A 25,641-nucleotide genomic window follows, 5' to 3' on the forward strand; every position below is an offset into this window, starting at 1 on the left:
TCGTCACCCGCCAACCATGATTCTGGGATTTGTGTCATCCATTCTATTCACAGATGAGGCCATCTTAATGCAGAGTGGTATCTTCAACTTTCATAACAGTCATCTGTGGGATAGTATGCAGAACTCTCATCATATGGTGACAGCAAATCATCAGCATCGGTTCATCCTAAATGTGTGGGCCGGGATAATTGGCAACCGTATCTTGGGATCAGTCTTCCTTCCATGTCGCCTAACAGGCCGGAACTATCGATAATTGGCAACCGTATCTTGGGATCAGTCTTCCTTCCATGTCGCCTAACAGGCCGGAACTATCGATGTTTCTTGTGGGTGACTCTGCCTCTCCTGCTGGAAAAAGGGCCACTGATGATTTGAATGGTTATGTGGCTGCTACATGATTGTGTTCCACCTCACTTAGCTGTTCATGTCCGGATGCATCTGAATCGTGTCTTCCCTGGTCAAAAAATCAGATGAGGGGTTTCAGTTGCATGGCCTGCTCATTCACCAGATCTCAACCCATGCTATTTATGGTTATGGGGCCGTCTCAAAAGCATCGTGCATGCAGAACCCATTCCAGATGTGGAGACACTGGAGCAGCGTACTGATGCTGCCTTTGACACTGCTTGATGCAGCTTGGCCAATGTGAACATGTGAGACAGAACATGTTACGGCGCATAAACGCATGCTAGGCACATGGAAATCATTTCCACATTTCCAACACACACTGTAACTGTGATTGCATGGTACAGCACATATTAGACCACAGTCTGTAACAATGTATGGTTGAATAAATGGTGCTGCCTCTGGATCACAGGGTCCCAAGTTCGATTACCGGCCGGGTTGGGGATTTTCTCTGCCCAGGGACTGGGTGTTTGTGTTGTCATCATCATCATCATCATCATCATCATCATCATCATCATCATCATTCGTGACAGTGGCTAGATTGGATTGTGTAAAAATTGGGACTTTGTATGGGCGCTGATGAGCACGTATCTGAGTGCCCCACAAACCTATCATCATCATTGAATAAACTGTCTCTAGCATAGAAATCATGCATCTGCGGACATAAGTTCATTAGACCTTTTTTTGTTCTGTATCCCCTCATTGATCAATCCCTAGAGTTTGTACACAGTGGAAAAAATCACCCAGTATATGTCTATCATCAGTACTACACACTTTTGTCTCATGAAGGTAAGTAATGGCCAGAAATTGGTCTCATAACTAGACCACTGATTTTTAGGTCGTAAAAAAGTGTGTTTTAGGCACCTAAAATAGGCTCCTTCAGTAGTTCATTTAGGCTATATAAAACCTAAAATAGGCTCTAATAAAAATGATGCAGAGAAAATAAAAATAAATTAAAATACACAGTGTTGACAGTATGAACATCTTATTAGTCATTAAAACAAGGAGAATGAATATTTACACAGTTACAGATCACAGCAATCTACAACATTATTGTTGAACATAACTCCAAATAGTTTTGAGTTCCTGCAAGATAAAGATCTCCGTAAAAAAAGATGTGACAATGGTTTAATTAATACACTCGTAGTTTCACATATTCTGACCACAGTTGGCTTCACAATAAATAACCAAAATCTTTTCTAGGTTTTCTAGTGAAAAACTGGCGCTTGTCAGTCAGAATCAATTTATACGCTGATAAAGAACGTTCTACATCAACAGATGTGACAGGGGCGTACTTCATTTTCGGCACATGTTGGACAGGAGTGCTGGATTTTCCACTAAGTATGTCGGCAGCTGCACACAACTCCTTCTGGCCAGTGTTCTTCTGCAAAACCGTTTGCATTTTTGCCCGTACTTTTCCCCCTACTTCACCTGGCACTTCATTAATTTTCATTTTGACTTCTTCAAGCAAAGAAATACTGTCGTAGATAGGTCTCCCTGAGCCTTCTAATTGTGAAATTATTCTTGCCATAAATGTGTAGTGGGCCCTAATGTAAGATAAGTCCCGTTTTAAAGAAGAATTTTTGAGTAACTCCATTGCTGCAGTTACGGATGCAGCATCCTCTGGTATATTTTCAACAGCTGAGAGATGCGCACTATAGTATTCTGCTGCTATCAGCCACGTGCCCCAGCGGGTGACAACAGGCTCTGGCGGCTATGGGACATCTGGAAGGTGTTCTTTGAATGCCTGTATTCTTGATGGTGCATTAACAAAAATTTTCTTCACCATAGACATTACTTTATTTACTTTAGGAAATTTTAGCCTTACTTGCTCTGCTATGCGGTTGATCCTATGCACTACACAAGTAAAGTGCAGCATCAATGGGTAGAATACTTTTAATAGTTGAAACGGTGCTATCATACATGCAGCAGCATCAGTGACGGCCAGAAGCACCTTATTCTCATTCACTCCGTTTGGGTATAGCACCTTAAGCCCATTATTCACAAACTGTGCTATTGTTTGTTAGTTAGTTTTCGCAAGCTGTTTTGAGTAAATCAAATGAGTCCTGGCTGGAGCATCTGGATCTAGCTTGCCAATAATCAGGTTTGCAATGTAACGGCCAAGACTGTCAGTAGTTTCATCCACAGAACTCGATACGCAAGACTCTCCAACATCTCCTCCAATTGTGTGCAATGCAGCATTGTAAGCTGAATCCACATAATTCTTACGTAAAGTTGACTCTGCAGGAATAGACTGATGGCAGTACTTCTCAAGAAAACCTCTGAAAATAGTGTTTTCTAGTTTCCGAAAGGGAATGTTTGCTGCCACAAGTGCATGACACAAATCACTACAGAACTTGTTTTTTTTTCGGAGGATTCACCAGATTTATTGGTTAAAAGAGTTTGCTTCAATTTTGACTTTCGTTCAACATTAGCTTTATGTGCGATTCCATCTGCATGCTGAGTTAAGTGAGATTTCTTAACACTTGACACCTAATACGAGAGAAAAGGGAAATGCAGTTAGAATCGCATATAAAGAGTATTTCGTATTACTAAAGGATAGTGATAAAAAATAATACTAAGTGACAGGAAAACAAGAAGTCTAAGAAAAACATCAAAAACTTTGTTGCATTCTCGGTAGAAAACAATTTTCCCACCTGTTGTATAGGCTAATGCGGAAAATCTTGCAGCCACTGCCTTATATGAGTAGACTTTGAACTAGCTGTTTTCGGCATGGCATAGTAATCTCACACAGAAACTAGATTTTTATTTTATTTTTTTTATTTTAATACTGTGTTGCATGGGAGCAGTAGGGGAAGTACCGTACTCGTTGCTGGACATATGGCACCTGACAGATGGCCGCCCCTTCTGAACAAGCGAATGGAATCTACCGGTGCTTCAGATGAAAACATCTCACTACTGGCAAATTATTTTTCGAACCGGAAAATTCACGTATAATACCTTTCACGAAACAGAGTAGTTTGATAGGACTGCCTGCAGACAGCAGCGAGAAAATGCACGAAGGGCAGTAATTTAGCTATAGAGAGCGTCTACGATTAACATTGTGATTTTTTAATCAGTGCTCAGCTTAAGGCCAATGAAACCGTTTCTTTGCGAAAATACACAGCTGGCCAGAATCCTATGAACGAAATATTTTCAAATATAACATTTAGTACTCCCACGTTCGATTCTAATGTGTAACTCAAATCTTTGACCGGTTCCCATTCGCTCACCGAAGTTAAGCACTGTCGTGCTCGGTGCGTACTTGGATGGATGACCATTCACCTGTGCCGAGTGCTGTTGGTAGTAAGGCAAGCAAAGGAATTGTAAACAGTCTCTAACGAACTTCGCCTTCGACGAGACGTAAAGCCCTAAGTTTACTTCCTTTTTCTAATCTTTGAAAACACAAGAACTCTATGTCAGATTAACGAAATAGGTACTTTTTAGGATTTTGATGGCGAAATAGGCAAAATTAGGCGTCAACGTCGGAATACGCAATTTTAGGTCCTATAGAACTAACGGTATTCAGTTAAGTTAGTCATGAAATGCGTAAGTACCAACTTATATGCAAATTGGAGCTTAGGAAAAAAATAGGTTTTAACCTAAAGATCCGTGATCTATTTTTTACATATGAATAATAAAACACCTATAAAGAGTATTTGGTATTAACAGGGATAGCGATATAAAAAAATAAAAAAAGACCAAAGTGTTAGGCAAATACGAAGCATGAGCACATATCAACTAGCCACCTTGCTGCACGCTGGGCAGAAAATATTTTTTTCCATCTGTCGTATAGTGTGGGAAAACTTGGAGCCACTGCCTTATATGATGAAATAGGCACTTTTTTAGGATATTAAAGCCGAAATAGGCAAAAATAGGCACTAACGTTGAAATAGGCTTTTTTAGGGCCTATAGAATTAACGCTATTAAGTGTAAATAGTCATGAAACGCATAAGTACAAATTTTTATGCAAATAGGAACTCGGTAACAAAATAGGTTTTTACCTAAAATCCGCGGTCTACTCATAACATATTATAAATATACTGCAGTTCTCAGCCAGATTGTTACCTTTTCTTCTTCATCACTAAAATTGCTTTTACCAATGTAAATAAAAGAGTGACTTAGACATGTTCTTAATTTAATATCTGTCACATTGCTGGTTTAACGGGTGTTAGATTATGAATGCACAGATTTACAAGTCCAGCTCAGAAGACATTCTCTAGGATTTTTTCTGGCATTTATTGTGTCCTTCACATCTGGCAATGTGAACATGAAAAATTTCCAGTCATATTATAATTGGGAGGCTACCTTAAATGGTAAGTCTCCCTACAAGTAGCTGGATGAGACAGTTTATAGGCTGTAGAGAGTAAAAAAATGCTGTGCTATTCAGTATACCGTTAAGAGATGCTACAATTTGCAGATAAGCTTTTGTTGCCCCACAACATATCCAGCTCTGGCTGGATCTGCTTCTGAAGTATTACTTATAATAATAGTGCAGTTGATTTACTCAGAGGAGAGTCAGTCTAAGGATCCATTGATGTTGCACTCGCCAAGAAGTAACAAGCATGGAGCATAACAAAGAGGTGAAGCCAAAGTAATCTGAGGGGCAGATCCTGCACTTCACCCCTGCTAAGGCCTCTCCAGATATCACGGGAGATAAGTTTCTTGAAACAAGAACTGTTTATGCTCTTCCCCGAGAGGATCCTTGATTCCATCAAATGCCAATACTGTAAGCAGTAGCATACTGATACTGATTGAATGGCTAATTCTACAGCTGGAACTGGCCCATATTAGCTTAATCCCACGAGCTCTGCAAATTCTACTCCAGCAACACGAATAAAGTCAGTGTAATTCCAAACAGTGGCAGCAGAGAGGCCGCACAGAGAATGAGAAAGCACCACCACATACCATCTTATGGGTGTTACACTGCAAAACCATTACAATTGATGAAACCCAGTAGAATGATAGCAACTTGCTGAGCTCCCAAAGCCTTTCTCAAGATCCAAACTCACAATGTGTGGAAAGTCCCATAAATATTCCAAGCATAATCAACTTACGTGCTGACCTCTTTACCAAGTGGCCTAATATACACCATGGAAAGAGTTATGGAAGCCCATCATTCATAACCAGGGACCTAAAAATGTAGCATGTATTTTTGGAAAATTCACATTTATTTATGCGGAAATTCACATCTAATTTTTTCTGTGTTGTTTGTAAATGATTAGATGCAAAAATTTAAAAAATTGTCCTGCAATGTACCTGGAACTGAAGCCTTAGTGCTTTGAAAAAGTTTTTTTATAAAAAAATAAGTAAGTAAATAAAATAGAGATTGGATAGGTTTTTGACTAAAATCTTTGCTTTTGCAAAAACTTCAACATTATTTTTCCAAAATGTTCCTCGCTTGTTTTCTTCTTTAGGCTCTACTTAAGCTTTTAATAAATGATTGTTTCTGTTGAAATGCAGCAGTATTTTCCCAACCAGTGAACAGAGTGCTTCTCTGATTTAAGATATTCCTCAGCATTATTTTTCTTTTCCCATTCAATTCGATAGTTAAAAAGATCTGCGGAATATAAATTTCAAACTTTCATCGGCGTTCATAGCCATGCAACTCATATTTGACAATGCTACAGACAGAACCAACAACATACTTAGCACAGAAGTAGAACCGAAAATAACTCTATTCACACATTAGGGGAAGACTTTCGTTATACTCAAAATACATTAACAGGTTTGGTTTTTTTATCACTATGGTGCAAAAGGTGGACACAATAAACAGGCAGTTGGCTGCCAATGTAGTCAAACTAGAATTCTGACCACCAGAGGAGTGAGGGAAACGAGTCCCACCTCTCCCTCACAGGCCAGCCAGCCTACACCACTGTTTTGTGTTTCTGCTAAAGCAGAACTGACCTACTGTCACAGAGATTGCAGATCCCCTCTGGTATTTTCAGGGTTGTAACCATATTTCATGATGGAGCAGGGTTAAACTTATCACTCATTTCAAAATGAGGGAAGATAACAATGCCAAAACCACAGTTCAAAACACCCGATGCCTTAAACAGCCATGTTAGAATGCCCACAATTAGCTAGCAGGCAAACTTCGTTCTAAGATGCTAGGTTCAAAATGTGGGACATATGTTGCCATATGCAGCATGCATCTCATACAGACCATTCAACCACCCACAATCGGCATGGCACCAGAGCATCGAGTGCGCTGATACAGTGTTTCATCCATGCACTTTTTATTTTGTAAAAAAATACTTATGCACATTAGTTTTCCAAACTGAGCTCTGCCAGATGATGTGCAATATCAAAACCAATTTTTTTATATTTATAAGCAGAAAATAAAACAATATTATGAGAAGTAAAGTTGTCACTCACCATATAGCACAGATGCTGAGTCGCGGATAGGCACAACAAAAAGATTTTCACACTTAAAGCTTTCGGCCAATGGCCTTTGCCAACAATGGTATACACACACACACACACACACACACACACACACACACACACACACACACACCTGCAGTCTCAGGCTGGGGATGGCAGGGAAGAGAGGTATGTGTGTGTGTTTGGGGAGGGGGGGCAGGTAGTGGAGAGGAGAGAAATAAATAAGAAATAATGAAATAAAATACAATAAATAAAAAGACTGGATGTGGTACTGTAATGACGGCTGTGTCGTGCTGGCTGGAATGGGAGCAGGGAAGGGGATGGATGGGTGATGAGGACAGTGACTAACGAAGGTTGAGGACAGGAGGGTTACGGGAATGTAGGATGTATTGCAGGGAAAGTTCCCACCTGCGCAATTAAGAAAAGCTGGTGTTGCTGGGAAGGATCCATATCGCACAGACTGTGAAGCAGTCATTGAAATGAAGGGCACGTTCAGCAACAGGGTGGTTCACTTGTTTCTTGGCCACAGTTTGTCGGTGGCCATTCATGTGGACAGACAGCTTGTTGGTTGTCATGCCTACATAGAATGCAGCACAGTGGCTACAGCTTAGCTTGTAGACCACATGACTGGTTTCACAAGTAGCCCTGCCTTTGATGGGGTAGGTGAAGTTAGTGACCGGACTGGAGTAGGTGGTGGTGGGAGGATGTATGGGGCAGGTCTTGCATCTAGGACTATTACAGGTGTACGAGTGATGATTTAAGGGATTGGGAGGAGGGGTTGTGTAAGGATGGACGAGTATATTATGTAGGTTCAGTGAACGGCAGAATACCACTGTAGGATGGGTGGGAAGGATAGTGGGCAGGACATTTCTCATTTCAGGGCATGGCGAGAGGCAATCAAAGCCCTGGCGGAGAATGTAATTCAGTTGCTCCAGTCCTGGGTAGTACTGAATTACGAGGGGAATACTCCTCTGTGGCCAGACAGTGGAGCTTTGGGAGGTGGTGGGATACTGGAAAGATAAGGAACGGGAGATTTGTTTTTGTACAAGGTTGGGAGGATAATTACAGTCAGTGAAGGCTTCAATGAGACCCTTGGTATATTTTGGGAGGGACTGCTCGTCACTGCAGATGCGATGACCATAAGTGGCTAGGCTGTAAGGAAGGGACTTCTTGGTATGGAATAGGTGGCAGCTGTCGAAGGGGAGGTATTACTGGTGGTAAGTGGGTTTGATATGGATGGAGGTACTAATGTAGCCATCTCTGAGGTGGGGGAAACATTCACCCAGAATTCTGTAAACACCTGCTTTGAACTCTAAGTCATCTTTAACAGATGCCACTATCACTGGGATTTTAGGAGGAGGACAAAAAAAACTGCTTTAACTTTATGTCTTTTTAATATTCTGCCTGTTTTGGGGATTCACCACCACTAGTGGACTTTGCCAGTTCCATCAAAGAAGCTGTGTGCTATCTTGCAGCAGAGGAAGTTCACCAAGAGTCTTGCCAAGTGCTGATGGAAGCCGCACCACAAAAGAGCAACATCTTGTCTATGGAGAGAGCAGCCCTCTGTAACTTACAAGCAGACATGGATATGATAGTACTCAAGATGGATAAAGGTCATGTTACTGCTCTTGTGCCATGGGAGGTCTATATTAATAAGATCAATGTTTTACTGAGTGACTTAGTGTATCACAATATAGGTAAGGATCCAACTAATTGAGTGATGTGAAAAATAGCAGAAATTCTACTGAATAGTTCTCTACCAAAGGACATCATTAAGAGACTGATAACAAATAGTTCAGGTTCCACCTACGGTGTATGGGCTACCCAAGGTTCACAAAGAAGGTGTGCCTTTATGTCTATATATTAAGCAATATTGGAGCAGCCACCTGTGATTTGGCCAAATACTTTGCATCTTTATTGAAACACTTACAGGCAAGTGTCCACATCACATAAGAAATTCTAGTGATTTTATCAGCTGACTTCAGTCACTTAAGCTGAATAGCAATGACTTGTTGGTCAGTTTTGAAGTTGTTTCACTTTTTACAAATGTGGACTCATGGATTCACTGCATCTCTTTGGCAGTAAGTTTGGGGCTGACATTACAACTTGGTTCAAGCACACTCTCTCCTTTATGTACTTTTTATTTAACAATGAGTTTTTCAAATAATCTGACAGTGTCACCATGGTGAGCCCTTTTTCTCCCTAGTGGCAAGTCTTTTTATAGAAGATTCTGAGGCAAGAGCACTCGTCTCAACTGTTTTCAAACCAACAGTATTTTGGTGGTACACTGATGACACTTTTATAGTTTGGCCTATGGTTTGGACTACCCCCGAGAGTTCCTTCAACATCTGAACCCCGAACATGAAAACATAAAATTTGCTATGGAGATGGAGAAAGATGGTTACTTACTGTTTCTAGACATTTGGTGTGACATAAGAGTGATGGCACACTTGGGCTTCTGGTCTTTCAAAAGTCCACTCATACAGACCTGCATCTGGAAGCTACTATTGCCAACATCCAGCACAAATGATGGACGTTATAAAGACCTTAATCCACCCAACTTGTAATATCTCAGATGCTGGTAATCTGGAAATGGAACTAGATCATCATCAAACTGTGTTCCATAACAATGGACATTCATCCCAGCAAGTACAGAGAGCACTACAGATCTACAAAGTACAAGACAAACAAGAGGATCAGGCTTTCAAAACGACTGCTTATTTACCATATATTAGAAACATTTCAGCCAAAATAGGCAGAATATTAAGAAGACACAAAGTTAAAGCAGTTTTTTGTCCTCCTCCTAAAATCTCTGCACTACTGGGATCTGTTAAAGACAACTTAAGAGTTGTCCAAGGCAGGTGTTTATAGAATTCTGCACGAATATGGCAAAGCTTACATAGAGAAAATGATGAGCATGATAGAGGAATGCATTGTGGAACATCGGTGGCTTACTTCCCTCCTCCAAGGCAATCCGTCTGCTATCGCCGAACATTGTATTTCCACTGGTCATTTGACGAAATACAACCAAATGAAAATTGTGGCCCATACGTCAAACTTTCGGAGCTCCATCATCAATGAATCTGTGGAAATACGACTGTCTGAGACCCTTATTAATTGAGACAGCTGTTTCCGTTTAAATTCTGCATGGAATCCTGTCATAAAAGAACTTCGTGCTCTGTGTAACCAGCATCATTTACCACATGAAGACAATCAATCTGATATCAATGATGCCAGCTTTCACCACAGACAATGACGCCAGCTTTCACCACAGAGGACACGCGGCACAGCATATAGACTTGCAGACAAACAGTGCATGTAAAATGCCAACTGGATACATCATGCAAGTTCCGGGGTGGTCTTAAATATATGAGCTCAGCGCCTTTCCTGTTAGTATTCACTTGAAGGTGGCCAGGAGACTCTGCACTGGAATGTCGTGGCAACAAGTTGCAGATATAAGGCAGTTCTCCTGAAATTTTATGGAACAGGCATTATCTTGCTGAAATGGAGTCCCAGCATGGCTTGCCATGAAGAGCAACAAAATGGGTCATAAAATAATGTCAACATTCTGTCGTGCTGTAAGAGTGCCACGGAAATAAATGTTACCCCAAACCATCACTCCTGTTCGTCAGGTCATATTGTACGCAATGCCCACTGTCTGGGGCATCTCCAGACAAGTCTTTGCTTGTTACTGGGGCTCAGTTCCAGGCAGGACTCATCACTGAAAACAATTCAACTCCTGTCCATGAAATTCCAGGCCGAAGACGTGTCTGGAGATGCCCCAGACAGCGGTAGGATGCCAACCTGATTGCTGCCAGTCATACAGCCCAGCAACCAGGAATGATGGTCTGGGGGTGCCATTTCATTTAATGGCAGGACCCCTTTGGCTGTTATGCGGGGCATCCTTACAGCACGGCAGTGTGTTGACAATATTCTATATCCTGTTTTGTTGGCTTTCATGGCAACTTGTCCTGGGCTTACATTTCAGCAAGATAATGCCCGTCTTCACATGGCAAGAGTTTCTACTGCTTTTCTTCTTACTTGCCATATCCCACATTGGCTAGCAAGGTTGTCGGTCCTGCCCCAAACTGAGAATGTTTGGAGTGTTATGAGCAGGGCTCCCCAATTGTCTTGGGAATTTGATGATCTAACATGCAACTTGAACAGAATTCAGCACGATATGCCTCAAGAGGACACCCAACAACTCCACCAATCAATCCCAATCTGAATAACTGCAAGCATAAGGCCAAGAGTTGGACTCATGCAATAACGACTTGCTCAATTTGTGAAGCTCTTTCTCTTGAATAAACTATATAATTTTTCTGAAACTGTGTTCAATTGTTTGTCTCTACATGTACATTATATCTGCCAATTTCCGTCCCATTCAGATCATTCCTTCATGGTGCATTCTTTTCTGGTCTTATAGTGGAAAATCCGCATTCTTTTCTTGTCTTATAGTGTAAAATCCACTTGTTCTAATCTACATCATGTAATGCAGTTGTGGCATGCATTAGAGAAAGGAAAGGGCAGCAGGAGGGCAGTTCCAGCTTGTAGAGGTCCAAATTGATGAAAGTATGAAGCAAAAGTGCAACCTGGATATCTTTGGAAATTCTGATTTGCACTAATGGGATAATTGTTTCTTTATGTACAACACAGAGAATACAAGGTGAAAGTTCTATTGTCATAATTATTTTCCATCCCCAATTGGAGGGATAAACTACAGGTGTGGGATATTGATCGTATTTGGTCAAAAAATATGGCAGAGTAAGACTCAGGTGTTAAACGCCAATGGGAATCGCAGGTCCACCTATGGTTCTTCCCGGTAAGAGTGGATGCTGCACAGCAGTATGCAGAGGTGGATTGTGGAATAAGAGGAATAGTACGGAAAAATAGTTGCAGAATATTAGTAAACACAGGGGCACATGTGTCGGTTGCCAGTAATGATCTGGTGAAATGTAAGTAATGGGACGACCATGGTACAAATTGCGTGGAGTGGGGAATAAAGAAGTCACAAGATTAGGAATGCTGGACATAGACTTTTGCCTGGATACAGTTCAATTTCAACACTGTGTAGAGATTTTGCTACATGTGAATGAGGGTTACACGATTCTAGGATTAGATTCCTTGCATCAGCATTGTGCCATAATCAATCTTTGGCAACATAAGGTGGAGCTTTATGGAAAATTGTTCCAGTTAGGTGAAGCCATTGCCAGTGTATCCATGTTGCGAGGGGAGTCTGTCGTGAAAGACGCACAAATTAAATCCTGAATGAAAGCACTAAGACTTGATTTACACTACTATGTACCTAAGAGTACTGGGAAATAATTTTTGGTCAGTGTTGACTCTAGCTTGCCAATTGGAATTTTGTGTGTGGTGGAACTGTTAGAAGAGAATGAAGTATTAGATCAGGCAGAATGCTTAGCTAAAAGAGGTATTGTAAGCATACAAGGGTGAAAAGAAGGTACCTGTTTCTATAGATAACATTAGTTCAGAGGATGCAGCATTAACAAAGGGGTTGTTAATCCATGACATAGATATCCTGGAGAAAGAAGAATGGGACACAAGGGATGTCAGCCATGGACAATCGACGGACGTCATTGAAACTGCATTATGAGGAAAAGTGAAGCACCTAGAGGGAAGCAATAGGAAGCAGATGGAAAAATTACTTTTGGAATTTAAGGATTTATTTTTTCCAAAAGAGCCTTACCAGATACGCACATAACACATCACTGCGTACCACTGGGAAATGAATCACCAGTCTAGTGCAAACCATACAAAATACCTAGGTATTTGCAGCGAATTTTGGAGGAATTTATTGATCAGCAGCTGAAAGATGGAGTAACTGAAGAAAGTAATAGTCCATGGGGAGCAGGAATAGTCGTGGTGCCAAAAAAATTAATGGATTTAACTCAAACTCAAAAATTTAGTTTTTGTTATGATTACGGACACCTAAATGCAAAAACCATAATGGACACCTACTCTTTGCCAAACATCACAAATCTTGACTCACTTAAGGGTGATGTAAATATTTTTCAACAACAGATTTGAAGAGTGGTTACCAACAGAAAGAGGTTGCATCACAGGATCGACATAAAACAGCATTTTTTGCATCTTGGGGATATTACCAATTTAAAAGAATGTCATTTGGATTAAAAAATGCACCTGCAACATTTCAGATTGTTGGATGGAGTACTCAGAGATCTGAAATCACAGTCATGATCAGTGTATCTTGATGACATAATTGTCTATGGGAGTGGTATATAACTGCATATGCAGCGATTAAGGGAAGTATTCCTGAAGTTAAAAGCAATGAAGTTAACATTGAGTACAGAAAAGTACAATTTTGTGATGGAAGAGATAGTGTACCTAGGTCATGTCATAAGTAAAGATGTGGTTAAGATGGACCCAAGGTTAATTAGAGCTATACGTGAATTTTCTGCACTAGAATCTATAAAGGAGTTACAATCGTTCTTGCGACTTGCAAACTATGACAGCCTTCGTAAAATGATTTACGGATATTCCCAGACTGTTGACAGAAATGTTAAAAATGGGTATTAAATTTGTATGGTCAGAAAAGTAATAGCATGCTTTTGAGGAGCTAAAAGAAGCTTTAGCATCGAGTTCAATCTTGGTATTTCCGGATTCTAAAAGAGAATTTTTTTTATCATGCGATGCATCAAACCATGCATTTGTCTGTGTGTTGTCACCAGAAGTAGAAGGCATACAACACCTAGTACCTCATGCATCAAGACAACAGAATTTTGCAGAAAGAAATTATTCCACAATGGAGAAAGAGGTGCTAAATCTTATTTATGGAATCACATATTCCAAATATTTTCTGTACGGTAAAAAGTTTAGAATAATAACAGATCATGCAGCATTAAAATGATTGTTAGGGGTAGAGGATCCTTCCAGTAGGTTGACACAATGGGCAGTAAGACTAAGTGAATTTGATTTCGAAGTTATGCATAAACCTGGGAAGAAGCATGGAAATGATGATGGCTTAAGTAGAAAAGTGCTGTATTACATATTTGGGATAGTGAATATAAGGAACGGCAAGCTACATGAAGAGTGAATGACGAATGCAAGCAGTATTTTAAGCAGTCACAATTTTATATGAAGGTTGGGTTGCTATGCAGAGAAACCAATTTGGGACTGCAGGTATGGTACCAGCCAAGCTAAGGAAGAGAGTGCTACAAGAAGCTCATGATCACATATTAGCAGGTCATGAAGGTTGCAGATCTACCAACAGAAGAATGCCAGAAAGGTATTAGTGGAGGAATAGGCAGACAGACATAAACCAGCATGTGTGGCATACAATGCGTACAGAGCGTGGATTTGTGTCAAACAAGAGTACTGTTGCAGCAGTTACCTGAAGCATCAGCTCCATTCAAATTGATGTTTAAGGTCCAATCAATAAATTACCAGCAGGGAATAAGTACATGTACATACTTACTATCATAGGTCATTTCTCATTATACATACAAATGGTCGCAATGCCAAACCAGCAGGCAGCAAGTGGCACAAGCACTACTGAATAATTGAACATTAAGGTTTGGAGAACCTGAAACAATAACAGCAGACCTCCTTTCCATCTGAGCAAGATTTCAAAGGTGTCCCACAAAGGCCTGCACATCCTCAGTTGGCTTACCAGAAAAAGAAGCAATTAAACTTATGACTGATAAATCTACACCCTGTTGTGACAATCACAATTCTACCAACCCATGTTGTTCTTTAGCAGCAGCGCAGCTGACGATGGCTGTGAACTTCCTTCAGTGAGCGAGCGGCTCCCTCGTGACTCAGGGCAGGCTGCCCTTTCTCATGATCGAACAGCAGACTCTGTACTGTGTTCAGGATGTCACTCTGGGTGTCAGGCTTGTGCTGTAGGCTGTGATACTGAGACAAGAATGATTTAATACATGAATGGCTGAGTACTTATACATTCCAGACTAAGTTTGTTTAGAGCTTAAGGCACATACTCTAAACACTTCCATGATTGCAGGTGAGGAAAGGTGCCCGTCCATCCGCTAGTGTAATGCAACGTCAACTAATGAATTTCAATTCAGATCTATTCAAGGAATTGTGTAAGTTATTGAATGTGAAGAAGTTAAGGATGATTCCTCTCCATCCACAAACCAATGAAAGAACTTAAAGAGTTCATAGGACAAGCGGGAAGATGCTTAGATACTATGTTGATTCAAATCACACCAACTGGGATGTCTATTTGAAGTACTTGGTCTCAGCCTACAATTCAAAGCAGCATACAAATAAAGGATTATCACCATATGAAGTGGTATTTGGTCATGAAATGCCATCACCGTTCGATATACTGAAAGCGAAGAAAGGGAAGGCTGGACAGTCTGTTAAGGAATTTGCCAGAGTGATTAGCGTAATTTGGAAGGGAGTACGAAGGGCAAATACATGAGCACTGCAGAAACAGGATGAAACAGTGGGCCCTTTGGCAAGAATGCCACAGTAGATGATTGGTCAGCAGGTGATGCTATCAACTTTGTATACACCAAAGGGAAGGACAAAGAAGTTTTTTGCAAAGTATCTGGGGCCACACCACCAGGTTCAGTTGCTGATGAGAATGATAATTGTGCATGTAGGGCAGTTGAAACCTTTTAATGGAGTCCAGAAAAAAATATGAGCCCTGTCTAAAAGTATCCAACCTCTGGTCATAAAAAATATTTATAACACCTGACGGGGTTTGGACCCTAATCCCCTGCAAAGTAGGCTCCCCGTGCTTGCACACACGTAGCCCACCGATCCTTCCACTGTTGGAAACACCTCTGGGAGTCTTCTTTTGGAATGGTGTTCAGCTCTGTCGTCGTGTTCCGCATTATCTCTTCTCTACTCTCAATTTTGGAAACAACCAGAAGTCACAAAGAGTGATATCTGGAGAGTAGGGAGGCTGGCAAATGGCTGTAATTCCATGTTTGGCCAAGAAATTTTGGATCAAGTGGGATGAATGTGCAGGGGCATTGTGATGCAGTTGCCAGTTTTTCACTATCCACATGTCTGGCCTTTTGCACCAAACTGCATCACAGAATTGCCGGAGAACATCTTGATAGTACTCCTTTGTCACTGTTTGTCCTTCTGGTGTGTAATTCGTGATGCACAATTCCACAGACATCAAAGAAGACAGTCAGCATCATCTTGATTTTGCTTCGCATCTGCCACACTTTCTTTGGCCTTGGAGACTCGGGATGCTTCCATTGCGATGACTGTCTTTTCGTTTCTGGGTCATACCCGTACACCCATTACTCATCTCCTGTTATCACAATGTTCAGAAATCCAGGATCAGTGTTGGTGGTGTCCAGAAGGTCCTGTGCAACATCGAAATTGAGGTCTTTTTGTTTCAGCGGCAACAACTTGGGTACGAATTTTGCAGCCACTCGGTGCATGTTCAAATTATAACACAAAATTGCATGCGCAGAATCTTTACTCACTCCAACCTCTTGGGCAGTCTCCCACACGGTCAAATGACGATCTGCCATCACCAAATTTTGCACCCTCTCAACAACAGCTGCACTCCGAGCACTTTGGGGCCTGCCAGAATGCTGATCACTCTCCGGTGATGTGTGGCCATTTTTGAATTGGTTGAACCACTCCTTAATTTGTGTTACACCCATCGCATCTTCTCCAAATACGTGCTGAATCTTACGAATTGTTTCGCTTTGAGAATCACCAAGCTTTTGACAAATGATGCAGTATCTTTGCTCAACATGTTCAGTCATCTTGAGAGAATTGGTAATCTGAAGAACACGTCGTGTAGTACCTTACTCAGCGACCGACAGGTAGCGACTGACGCACTGGAAGGCGGGGACAAAATTCACGTAAGCGCATATAGGTCTCTTCCTTTACTGTGTACAGTGGCACCACGCTATCGTCTCTATTGTTTTGTGCGAAATCAAAGGTCAGATACTTTTTAGATGGACCTTGTATATATGACTACTACGACAACTGACTGGAGAAGTAATGCGGTATGCCACAGTTGCAGAAGAGGCAGTTAATCACAAACTGAAGTAGAAGTCTTGCACAGGGAAGTAGTAATGACAAAATTGTTGCAGTCTGTGGAAGATAAGTGTCTCGGAAGCACGAGGAAAAGTAACAGAATTACAGGAGGCCATGCAGGAGGCTGTAAGAGGTCAGCTAAGGGTAAACATTTTGTCACCAGAGCAGTATTTAGAGGGTCTGAGGAAAGTACAGAAGGAGCTACTGCCAGAGTTGAAGTTGGTTTTAAAACTCAAGCACAAAACTTACCCTTTTATTTCAAGGTAGACACAATATTGCTGAGAACTGACGGAGTGAATGTTTCCATTTCCATTTCTATACCAGTAGAAACAAGCACATTATGAGGGCACCGTAGTTCATGCATATCCTGTCAAGTGGGGGATACTGAAGGAATCTGTAAGAGTAAAAATATAGAGACTGCTATTAATTGTAAAAGACAAGGGAAGATACGTAGAAATGGAGCAAAAATACCACTAAGGGGAAATCACTGTCCGGCGGATTATGGTAATAAGAGAGGGGAAGGATTCCTCCACGGTGAAATTGCTAATTGGGTAAAAGGAGGTAAAAGAAGTGATCAAGCTTGAATTGTACTTCCAGGCATGTTAAGACACATCGGTTGTACTCTACCTTTGACAAGATGATACTAGTGGTCATTTGTTTTGAGCAGGGGAAGCTTATGTCAGCAAAGCGGCTAGAATTAAATGGGAGTGGTTTGTTATTAAATTGAACAGCATGTGAGATACTGGGGCCTACTTTCGGTCTGCCCTCCACAATTTCACGGATAACACACCTGAATATTTTGCAGCCTTAATTGTATTGGCTAGAGGAGCCCACAGAAGTGTTACCTGCCGCTGATCTAACAGGCTTATATCGAACTCTGGGGCCACAATTAATCCAGTCTATAGATATGCTTCTGAGCCAGCAGGAAGGACAAGTTTCTCTGGACACCTTTTTGCAGAATGTGAAGTCAAATCAGGGAAGTCAGTACCGAGAAGAGACAACATTGACTATTGTCCTACCAACCCCTGCAGCGGCACTTATTCTGCTGAGTGCAGCCCTTGTTTCAGAACATAGAAGATGGAGCACAAGACTGAGCTTGGACCCAGCCATCGTTCAGACTCCAGCAGGATGGATACCCCAAGCATAAAAGCAGCAGAATGAAGCTGACAACACAAGGGATAGTATTAAGAATGATTTATTCATTTTAGATTGTAACTTGGGAACAGAGATATAGAACTGATTGTGCAAGAAGCCTAGTAATGAAATAAGTTCCATGGTGTTTGAGTTAAGGGGCAAGGCAAGCGTCCCTGTAGACAAGCATAAGATTAAGTGATAGGGTTGAGAGAAACACTGTTAGAATAATTGCGAAAAGCTGAAACAGAGCCAGAAGGGTCAGTCGGCAGGAACTCTGGTCTAAAGGATAATCTTGTTTGGTCGTCCTGAGGAACCAGGTCTTGATAAAAAGAAGGGCAATGTAGTGTATCAACCATATTCCATCAAAAAATATGCCAAAGCAGAAGTGAGTTGCAACAGATCCAGCCGCAGGCATGCGAGAGTGTTACGAGTTGCAAAGTGAAATACTACTGACTGGTGTGGCGAAGTGGAGCCACCTGGGCATGGTATAGGAATAGCTGACGTTGCAGTACACTAGCGGAAGGATGGGCACCTTTCCTCACCTGCGATCACGGAAGTGTTTAGAGTGTGCGCCATAAGCTCTAAACAAACTTAGTCTGGAACATATAAGTACTCAGTCATTCATGTACTAAATCATTCTTGTCTCAGTATCACAGCCTACAGCACAAGCCTGACACCCAGAGTGATATCTGTTGAACCACAAGAAAGTGCGGCCTGCCCCGAGTCACGAGGGAGCCGCTCACTCACTGGAGGAAGTTCACAGCCATCGTCAGCTGCGCTGCTGCTAAAGAACAGCATGGGTTGGTAGAATCGTGATTGTCACAACGGGGTGTAGATTTACCAGTCAAAAGTTTAATTGCTTCTTTTTCTGTTAAGCCAACTGAGGATGTGCAGGCCTTTGTGGACAACTTTGAAATCTTACTCAGATGGAAAGTAGGTCTGGTAAGGAATTACTGAGATTAATAGGGTGAGCGAAAACTTATGTAGGATATACAGGAGCTCTCCAAAGAATTTAAAAAAGTGTTTATTCAGGGATACATGAAATAAAATGGTGCCAGACACTATGGGGACCAATTAGGGGTTAACAACTAAGAAAAGTACAGAAACTGTGTGTCATCATGGTCACAGCCGGAGACATTGCCGAGAGCGGTATTTGGGTGATGTCATGCTCGGCCCCGTTCTGCACTGTCAGCACTGCCAGATGTCTCTATTGTTTCACGTGAAAGCAACTGGACGCCTCCACCAACCAGTAACTGATATACTACAGTTGAGGGCCAGAATAAAGAAGTTAAATGAACAAATCCATTGCCATGGAAAATGGAAATGAGCATTTGGCGTCACTGGCTGGGAAGCCCCTTGCGGCCCATTGCCTTTCTGACATCTCATTTCACTCTCCACGGGTACAATCCAACAAGCATAGGATTCTCTTTCATTAATACCATAAATGAAAACAATACTGAAGACTTCTCTGTGCGACATTCTTGACATACTGATGTCTGTTGGTTATGCCTTCTACAAAAAAAAATAATTCACAAATCAGAACACATGATAAAAACTAATATCTTGAATTAAGAAATATTATTGGTACTGGGAGCCTTTGATGCAAAATTTGCAACAGCAAATAAGACTGAATTTTGGAGGCTCATGAAAATTATGGAATATGTGCGAGGGGTGACAGAGGAGTGATTGTTCCAATTTTACCAAAAATTTGGTATGACAGAGGAGACACTGAAAGTTAAATGAATATTTTTCTTCTGAGTGTAGGAAGAAGTTACAGGGGAAAGGCTATCAACAACAGTAAGGAAACAATATGGGAATATTGGAAGTGATAACACAATAAAATGCAGTGGGTGAAATTTGAATTTATTTTCTGTACCACCAACTACACTTATCAGCATTTTCCCCTACCTTTCCGCTTCTCAAGCTCAGCTTTCTCTAAATCTGCATGTTACTGCCCAGTTGACTTCTGTAGCACACAATCCTTCTACATTTTTCCTTTATGCTGATTTGGTGAGAAATATTAATTTTTACTGTAGTTTTCTTGTTACATAAAATAAAATGAGAGTATAAAACTTCTTGGCAGATTAAAACTGTGTACCAGAAAGAGTTTCAAACTTGGAACCTTTGCCTATTTTCCAGGAGTGTTAATCCTGCAAGTTTCACAGGAGAATTACTGTGAAATTGGGATGGTGGATTACTAGCAGAAGTAAAGCTGTGAGGACGGGTTGTCAGTCATGCTTGGATAGCACAGTTAGTAGAGTACTTGCACGCAAAAGGTACACATCCTGAGTTCGAGCCTTGGCCCAGCACATAGTTGTAATCTTCCACAAAGTGTCATATCAGAGCACACTGCGCTACGCAGTGAAAAATTCATTGCCATATGAGATTATGTCTGACTTTCAATCTTACCTTAATTACAACTCTTCCATTATTTTTAATTTCAAAGAAGCATTGATGTGAATACTGCCAGCGCCTAAAAATACTGCGAAGCTCCTTGTCCTTCAGCAGGAACATGTGTGTACGCATTAGATCTCGTGAAACAATTTTTGTTCCGAGCCCACTGTGCAGTGCTGCTAGTAGTACAAGAGGATCATCCTGTGATCTGGCAACAAAGGTTCTTTTCAGACATAAATTTGTCTATATAACAGAACACCGTAAAAGGCATCCACTATTTGATATTCTGTGCTTGGCAATAATACAAACAAAAATACAATTTTATAATGATTAACAAATGTAAGTTTATATTGATTATACAGTATTTCAATTTTATACTGATAAAAAATTGAAGACATAAAAGACAGACTGAAAAAAAAAGCTTTTCTGAGAAACAGGTCTATATTATCATCTAATATGCAGACAAGAAAAAAAATAGAAGATTCTGAAATTTTGTTCTACAGAAGAATGCTGAAGATTAGTGGGGTAGAAATAACTAATGAAGAGGTACTGAATCAAACTGTGAAGCAGCTCTATGGCACACACTAAAAGAAGGGTTAGGTTAACTGGATGCATCCTGAGGCACAAGTGAACAGTTAATTTGGTAATGGAGAGAAATGTGGTGGGAGAAGGGGGAGGGGGGTAAAAATTGTAGAGAGGTACCAACAATTGGCTAAAGTAAATAGGTTCCAATGGCTGTAGGCTAAGAGACTTGTGTAGAAAAGACTAGTGTGGCAAGCTGTAGTAAACTAGCCTTTCAACTGAAGATTACCACAATAGCAAATGAATGCATTTTCTCTCTTGTTTTCCAGCATACGTATGTTCTAGGTTGTCACTGAAAGTGTATCTCTTTTTTCTATGGAATATTCTACCAATAGCTTTGGTTCAGTCAGTGACGTGCAGCACCCAGGTGTCTCTAATGGCAAAGGGACTGAGTTCTAGGAATGGGTGTTGGTTCACTGTGCTGTTTGGCATAGCAAAAAGTTATAAAGCATTTGTATGCACCATCACTTTGCATTAATTTTATAACTGAATACAGTTGGAAAAACACAAAAAGTGTTTCATTCTGATGCAATGTTTTTTGTTTCCAGTCAAGATGATGAATTTGTTTCTGTGCACAATATTTGTAAGGCTACTCAGTCACCACAGCTTAAGGTGCTCCAAGTCATAATCTAATATGTGCTGCAGTTTGGTTGAAGTCCAGGTAGTGAGTACGCATAGTGCTGATGCTCAGAATACCTAAAGAAGATGATAAATCAGAAGCACAAAAAAGGAACTGTCATTATGATTAGAAATGCAAAATCATACAATTAATCAATCATGCCACGAAAACCTCAAATATTATATTTCCCTAATGATCTCAGCTGCACCTGGATCGAATGTTACTTATATTCTTACACACCACACCTGAGTGAAATATTACTTTGCATTCTTACACGTCACATGACTGCAGTGTTATAAATGTATTTTAGTCAATATTGTAGGAGATGATTTATTTTTATTTTATTTATTTTTTTTTTTTAGCAGTAGCGGAATTTGTCAGCAGAACTGCACTTAAACAGTAACAATATGGCACCTCCCTCCCCTTTCGGCATACACCTTTCTCTGTGGTGCCACCTGAGTGTTCAGAGCATCTGTATTTTCCTGACTTTTATGTAATTTACTTGCTACTGTCTGTTTGATGTTGTTTTGAAATTTAACATGTTTTCTTGCTCAGGTATAATAAATGTGAAAATAACTTCTTTACTTTTAAAGGCAAATACCGAACAGCTAAAATGGTCAGCCGAACCCAATTGCAGGTTGCCTAGCTAATGGCTTGCAGGGGCAGAAAAAAACTGATTTCCAATACTGGTATTTCATATAATTATTGACTGAATTTAAAATGCTGCCATAACCTACTCATTAAGAGACATAATCTTACATTACATATTTAACACAATATGTCAAGTATCAAAGTTAGAAACTGTGCATATGTCTTGATGTTATGTGCTTGACGTCAAATATTTAAAACATTACCATAGCTTTTTTCTAAAGCAATCAAATGTCTGAAACTTTTTTATACAGGGGAGTTCGATTCTTTAAAGAACCAGTGGTGGTGGCCTTACTGGTACTTTTGTAATTCACAATTACGTAACAGCAAACTGAATGTGAATAAAGTCATAAATATGAAATTTTACTTACAAATTGTCAGCTAGAAACAACTGAGCACAATTAGAAAGTGCTTCCATCTGTCTTTTGGGCCAGTTTTTCATGTGTTTGCGACCAAGTACAAGCACTTTTTCCCCTTGCCGCCAGAACTGTTCCACTACAAGAAAAAGCTGCAAAAGTAACAAGAAGCATTCCATGAACATACTTCATAATTTTTGAATAGTATGCATGTTGCAATTTCCAAAAAAGCCAACATCCGCTCTTTGTCCACAGTAATCTGCACAACTGTTAAATAAAATAACTACACATAACTACTAATCAAACATGCATGGCACCAGCTAGACATTTTATTCACAACAGAGTAGGAAAGGCTACCATAAAATGTTAGTGAGTATATCCTCTCTGATACAATAGTCGTTTCAGCAACCTTGCTGGAAGTGCAAATGAGACATACAGGCGTATTGACATGTGTAAAGTTGCCCACGTCTAGTGTTGACAACAGCACCAGAAGCACTGCCGATATCGTCAGCCAGTCATGTCTGTAGTGGCTAAATATAACACTTCTTGGCAACGGTCTCTTCCGTGGTTACTGTTATTTGACTTACATCTACCACTGAGCTCCTATCATCACAACAGTTTACCAATACCGATTTAAATACTTGCACATAGTGCTTCGACTTATGAACTTGTAGTCTACACCACTGGCAAGCTTAATGGAACTTTGTTTAATTTCATACTTACTAAATGCATGATCAAAGATAAGTAGTGCTTGGACTTTATTCAAACTTAATCATAAACTATCTTATATTAAGTTTTATTCCGACTCAGACAAATTTCCACCAAGGACTATTACTGTGTCGCATTGTGGACTAATAGACAATTTGAATTTGTCATTACAGAAGATTACTTGTGTTTAAGAGATGTTGTTGACCCTAAGTGAGGGTTACAATAGTCATCTTATAGTCAGATGTTTACTACTTCAAGCACGATGTTCTTCTATTACAATTAGACTAAAACAGCCAAAACACCAAAAAGAAAATATTACAAATCAGCAATAAAGTCATAGAATCAGTGAATGAGTTTTTATATTGATGACAGTCACAATGACTGGATAGGAACTGAAATAGAAGAGAGAAAAAGATGCTGTTGGTAATGTAAATAGTGTTTTAGAAACTAAGCTTCCCATGTTTTTGAAAAGGAAATTTTAGTCACTTTTTAACATCCACAGTCAACAAACCAAGGCACACTACTATTCCTTTGCCATTCCTTAATAGCATTTGGGAGTTAATTGTTCCCCAGGAAGTGGTGGTCACTGAAAATTGCCTCACATTCAGGTAGTAATTTAATGATATCTTAACAAAAACAATTGCATCAACTATTTAACTCACCAAAGCGATTTTAATCCTCCCAGCACACAAATGGTGCACCTTTTCTTTTCAACAACAGCTAGAAAAGGCGTGAGCGTTTTCTTGTTTCTTCTTGTTTTGAAAATATATTTTATGATCATTGACGTTAGTCGACTACAAATATAAAACTCAATATGGCAACCTAATCAACTGAAAAAGCAAAAATAATGACTTTTATCGTGAAAAGTATTCAAAAACTGTGGACTGCTCAGAAATTATTGGAGAGATGCATATTCAAAATTACGAGGAGAGACAGGAAAACAAACAAATGCATGAAAGAAGAAACTGGAGTGGAAGATGGAATACTGCTGTAATAAAAATGAAATGGAGGTGGGAAGGAGGTGTAGCAAGGTGAATGGATGGTTAATGGATGAAGGAAGCAAGTTAAAAGATTCCAAGGGATAAGAAAAAAAAAAAATGATAACCTACAAGGAGGTCATTAAATGGCAATTGGAATTAAAATGGTTAGTATAGCCGAATAATGTGATGCACTGAGAAGACAGGAGACTTAATTCAGCAGTGTTCATCAGGTGGTGCCCGATGATAACTCTGCTGAATAAATTATTGGGACACAATTACCATGCTGATCGAAATACAATCCATATAAATACATAGAGGTCAGTGAAGCTAAAGAATGCAATCAAATATATTGTAAATGTACCACCCTCCCCTGAACACACACAAAGACTTCATATTTATGTACTTGTAATGATTATATACTTAGACACAAATTATGTTTGGTTAAAAATAAATACACCTGGCTGCAGTTCAAGGACAGAGGTGATTAAAAAACTGGTAAGAAATGATTTTAATTTTGTGAAAAGGATCTTGCAATTCCTGGAAGTACTTTATATAACAAAATAGCAAACAGTATATACAATACCTAAAAGACACCAACTTTCAGAAGTAAATTAGGGGGCTACTGAGTCTCATCTGGCCTATCAGTGTAAAATAATTTTTAGAAGTTAGCAATTACAGAGCTATATCACCCACAAAATGAAGTTTGCGTGTAAAGAACATCATGACATAGGTCGTGATGGTCACAACTAGGTACAGTTTCACAGTCTAAGTCCCACAGAAGAACATCAGTCCTAGGACACCAAGTCAAGAGGAGGCCAGCTTCAGAGGAAGCAAAGGCTCTGAGGGTGGTGGCCGGCGGTTCTTTGCGGCCGCTGCCGAGTATCTTCCATGGTGGCTGCTGGAGTAGCATTGCACCACGGTGTAAATTCAGATGCTGGGTTCAATTGGACAGAGTCGGAGATCAGAGGGATGGAGCCTATGGGTGTGAGCTCAGTCAAATGGGCTGCTGGACACAGCCAGTGTAAAGCCCTGAGTGTGAGCAAGAGCCCGGTGAGAGCCCAACGTGAGCTGCTTGCTAACTGTTGAGCAATATTTTAAGTAAGTAGAAGGATATCCATGCACTGCTTGGTGAGCACATGACCCATACATGCAACATGGTGCCCACAATTGCAGCACTGCAGTCGTCGATGCACACAGTGCTGGTGAAGAGGCTGGCACCAGTGGTAGAAAGTGCTAGAGGGTAGCTTGACTACAAGTGTACTTATGTTCATTGACTGACCTACTGCCGAGCATGGAGTTTACTTGCACTGTTCGGCATATGTACAGTTTCCAGTGGAGAGGCACCTGTGGCACTGGAACGAGATTCCGTAGGACACGGGTCTTGTGCTGGTAGCATAATGGCAGGCGAATAGCCAGA

General features: G+C 40.5%; 1 protein-coding gene across 10 annotated transcripts in view; it reads right to left on the reverse strand.

The window, feature by feature from the left end:
* LOC126091944 (mitochondrial ribonuclease P catalytic subunit) overlaps window positions 1-25,641 on the reverse strand; it is a 135,635-nt gene that overhangs the window by 36,115 nt on the left and 73,879 nt on the right. For all 10 annotated transcript variants that reach the window (XR_007521288.1, XR_007521287.1, XR_007521282.1 and 7 more), the window contains 2 exons: window positions 22,552-22,688; window positions 20,347-20,539 (listed from right to left, as the gene is read on the reverse strand). Coding sequence is in view for 3 of the 10 variants with exons in the window: in XM_049907275.1 (XP_049763232.1) it covers window positions 20,347-20,539; window positions 22,552-22,688 (330 nt within the window). In the remaining 7 variants the exon portion in view is untranslated. The remainder of the gene's footprint in view (window positions 1-20,346; window positions 20,540-22,551; window positions 22,689-25,641) is intronic.

This window comes from Schistocerca cancellata, chromosome 7 (assembly GCF_023864275.1).
Source record: "Schistocerca cancellata isolate TAMUIC-IGC-003103 chromosome 7, iqSchCanc2.1, whole genome shotgun sequence".
In the NCBI taxonomy this organism is placed as follows: domain Eukaryota; kingdom Metazoa; phylum Arthropoda; class Insecta; order Orthoptera; family Acrididae; genus Schistocerca; species Schistocerca cancellata.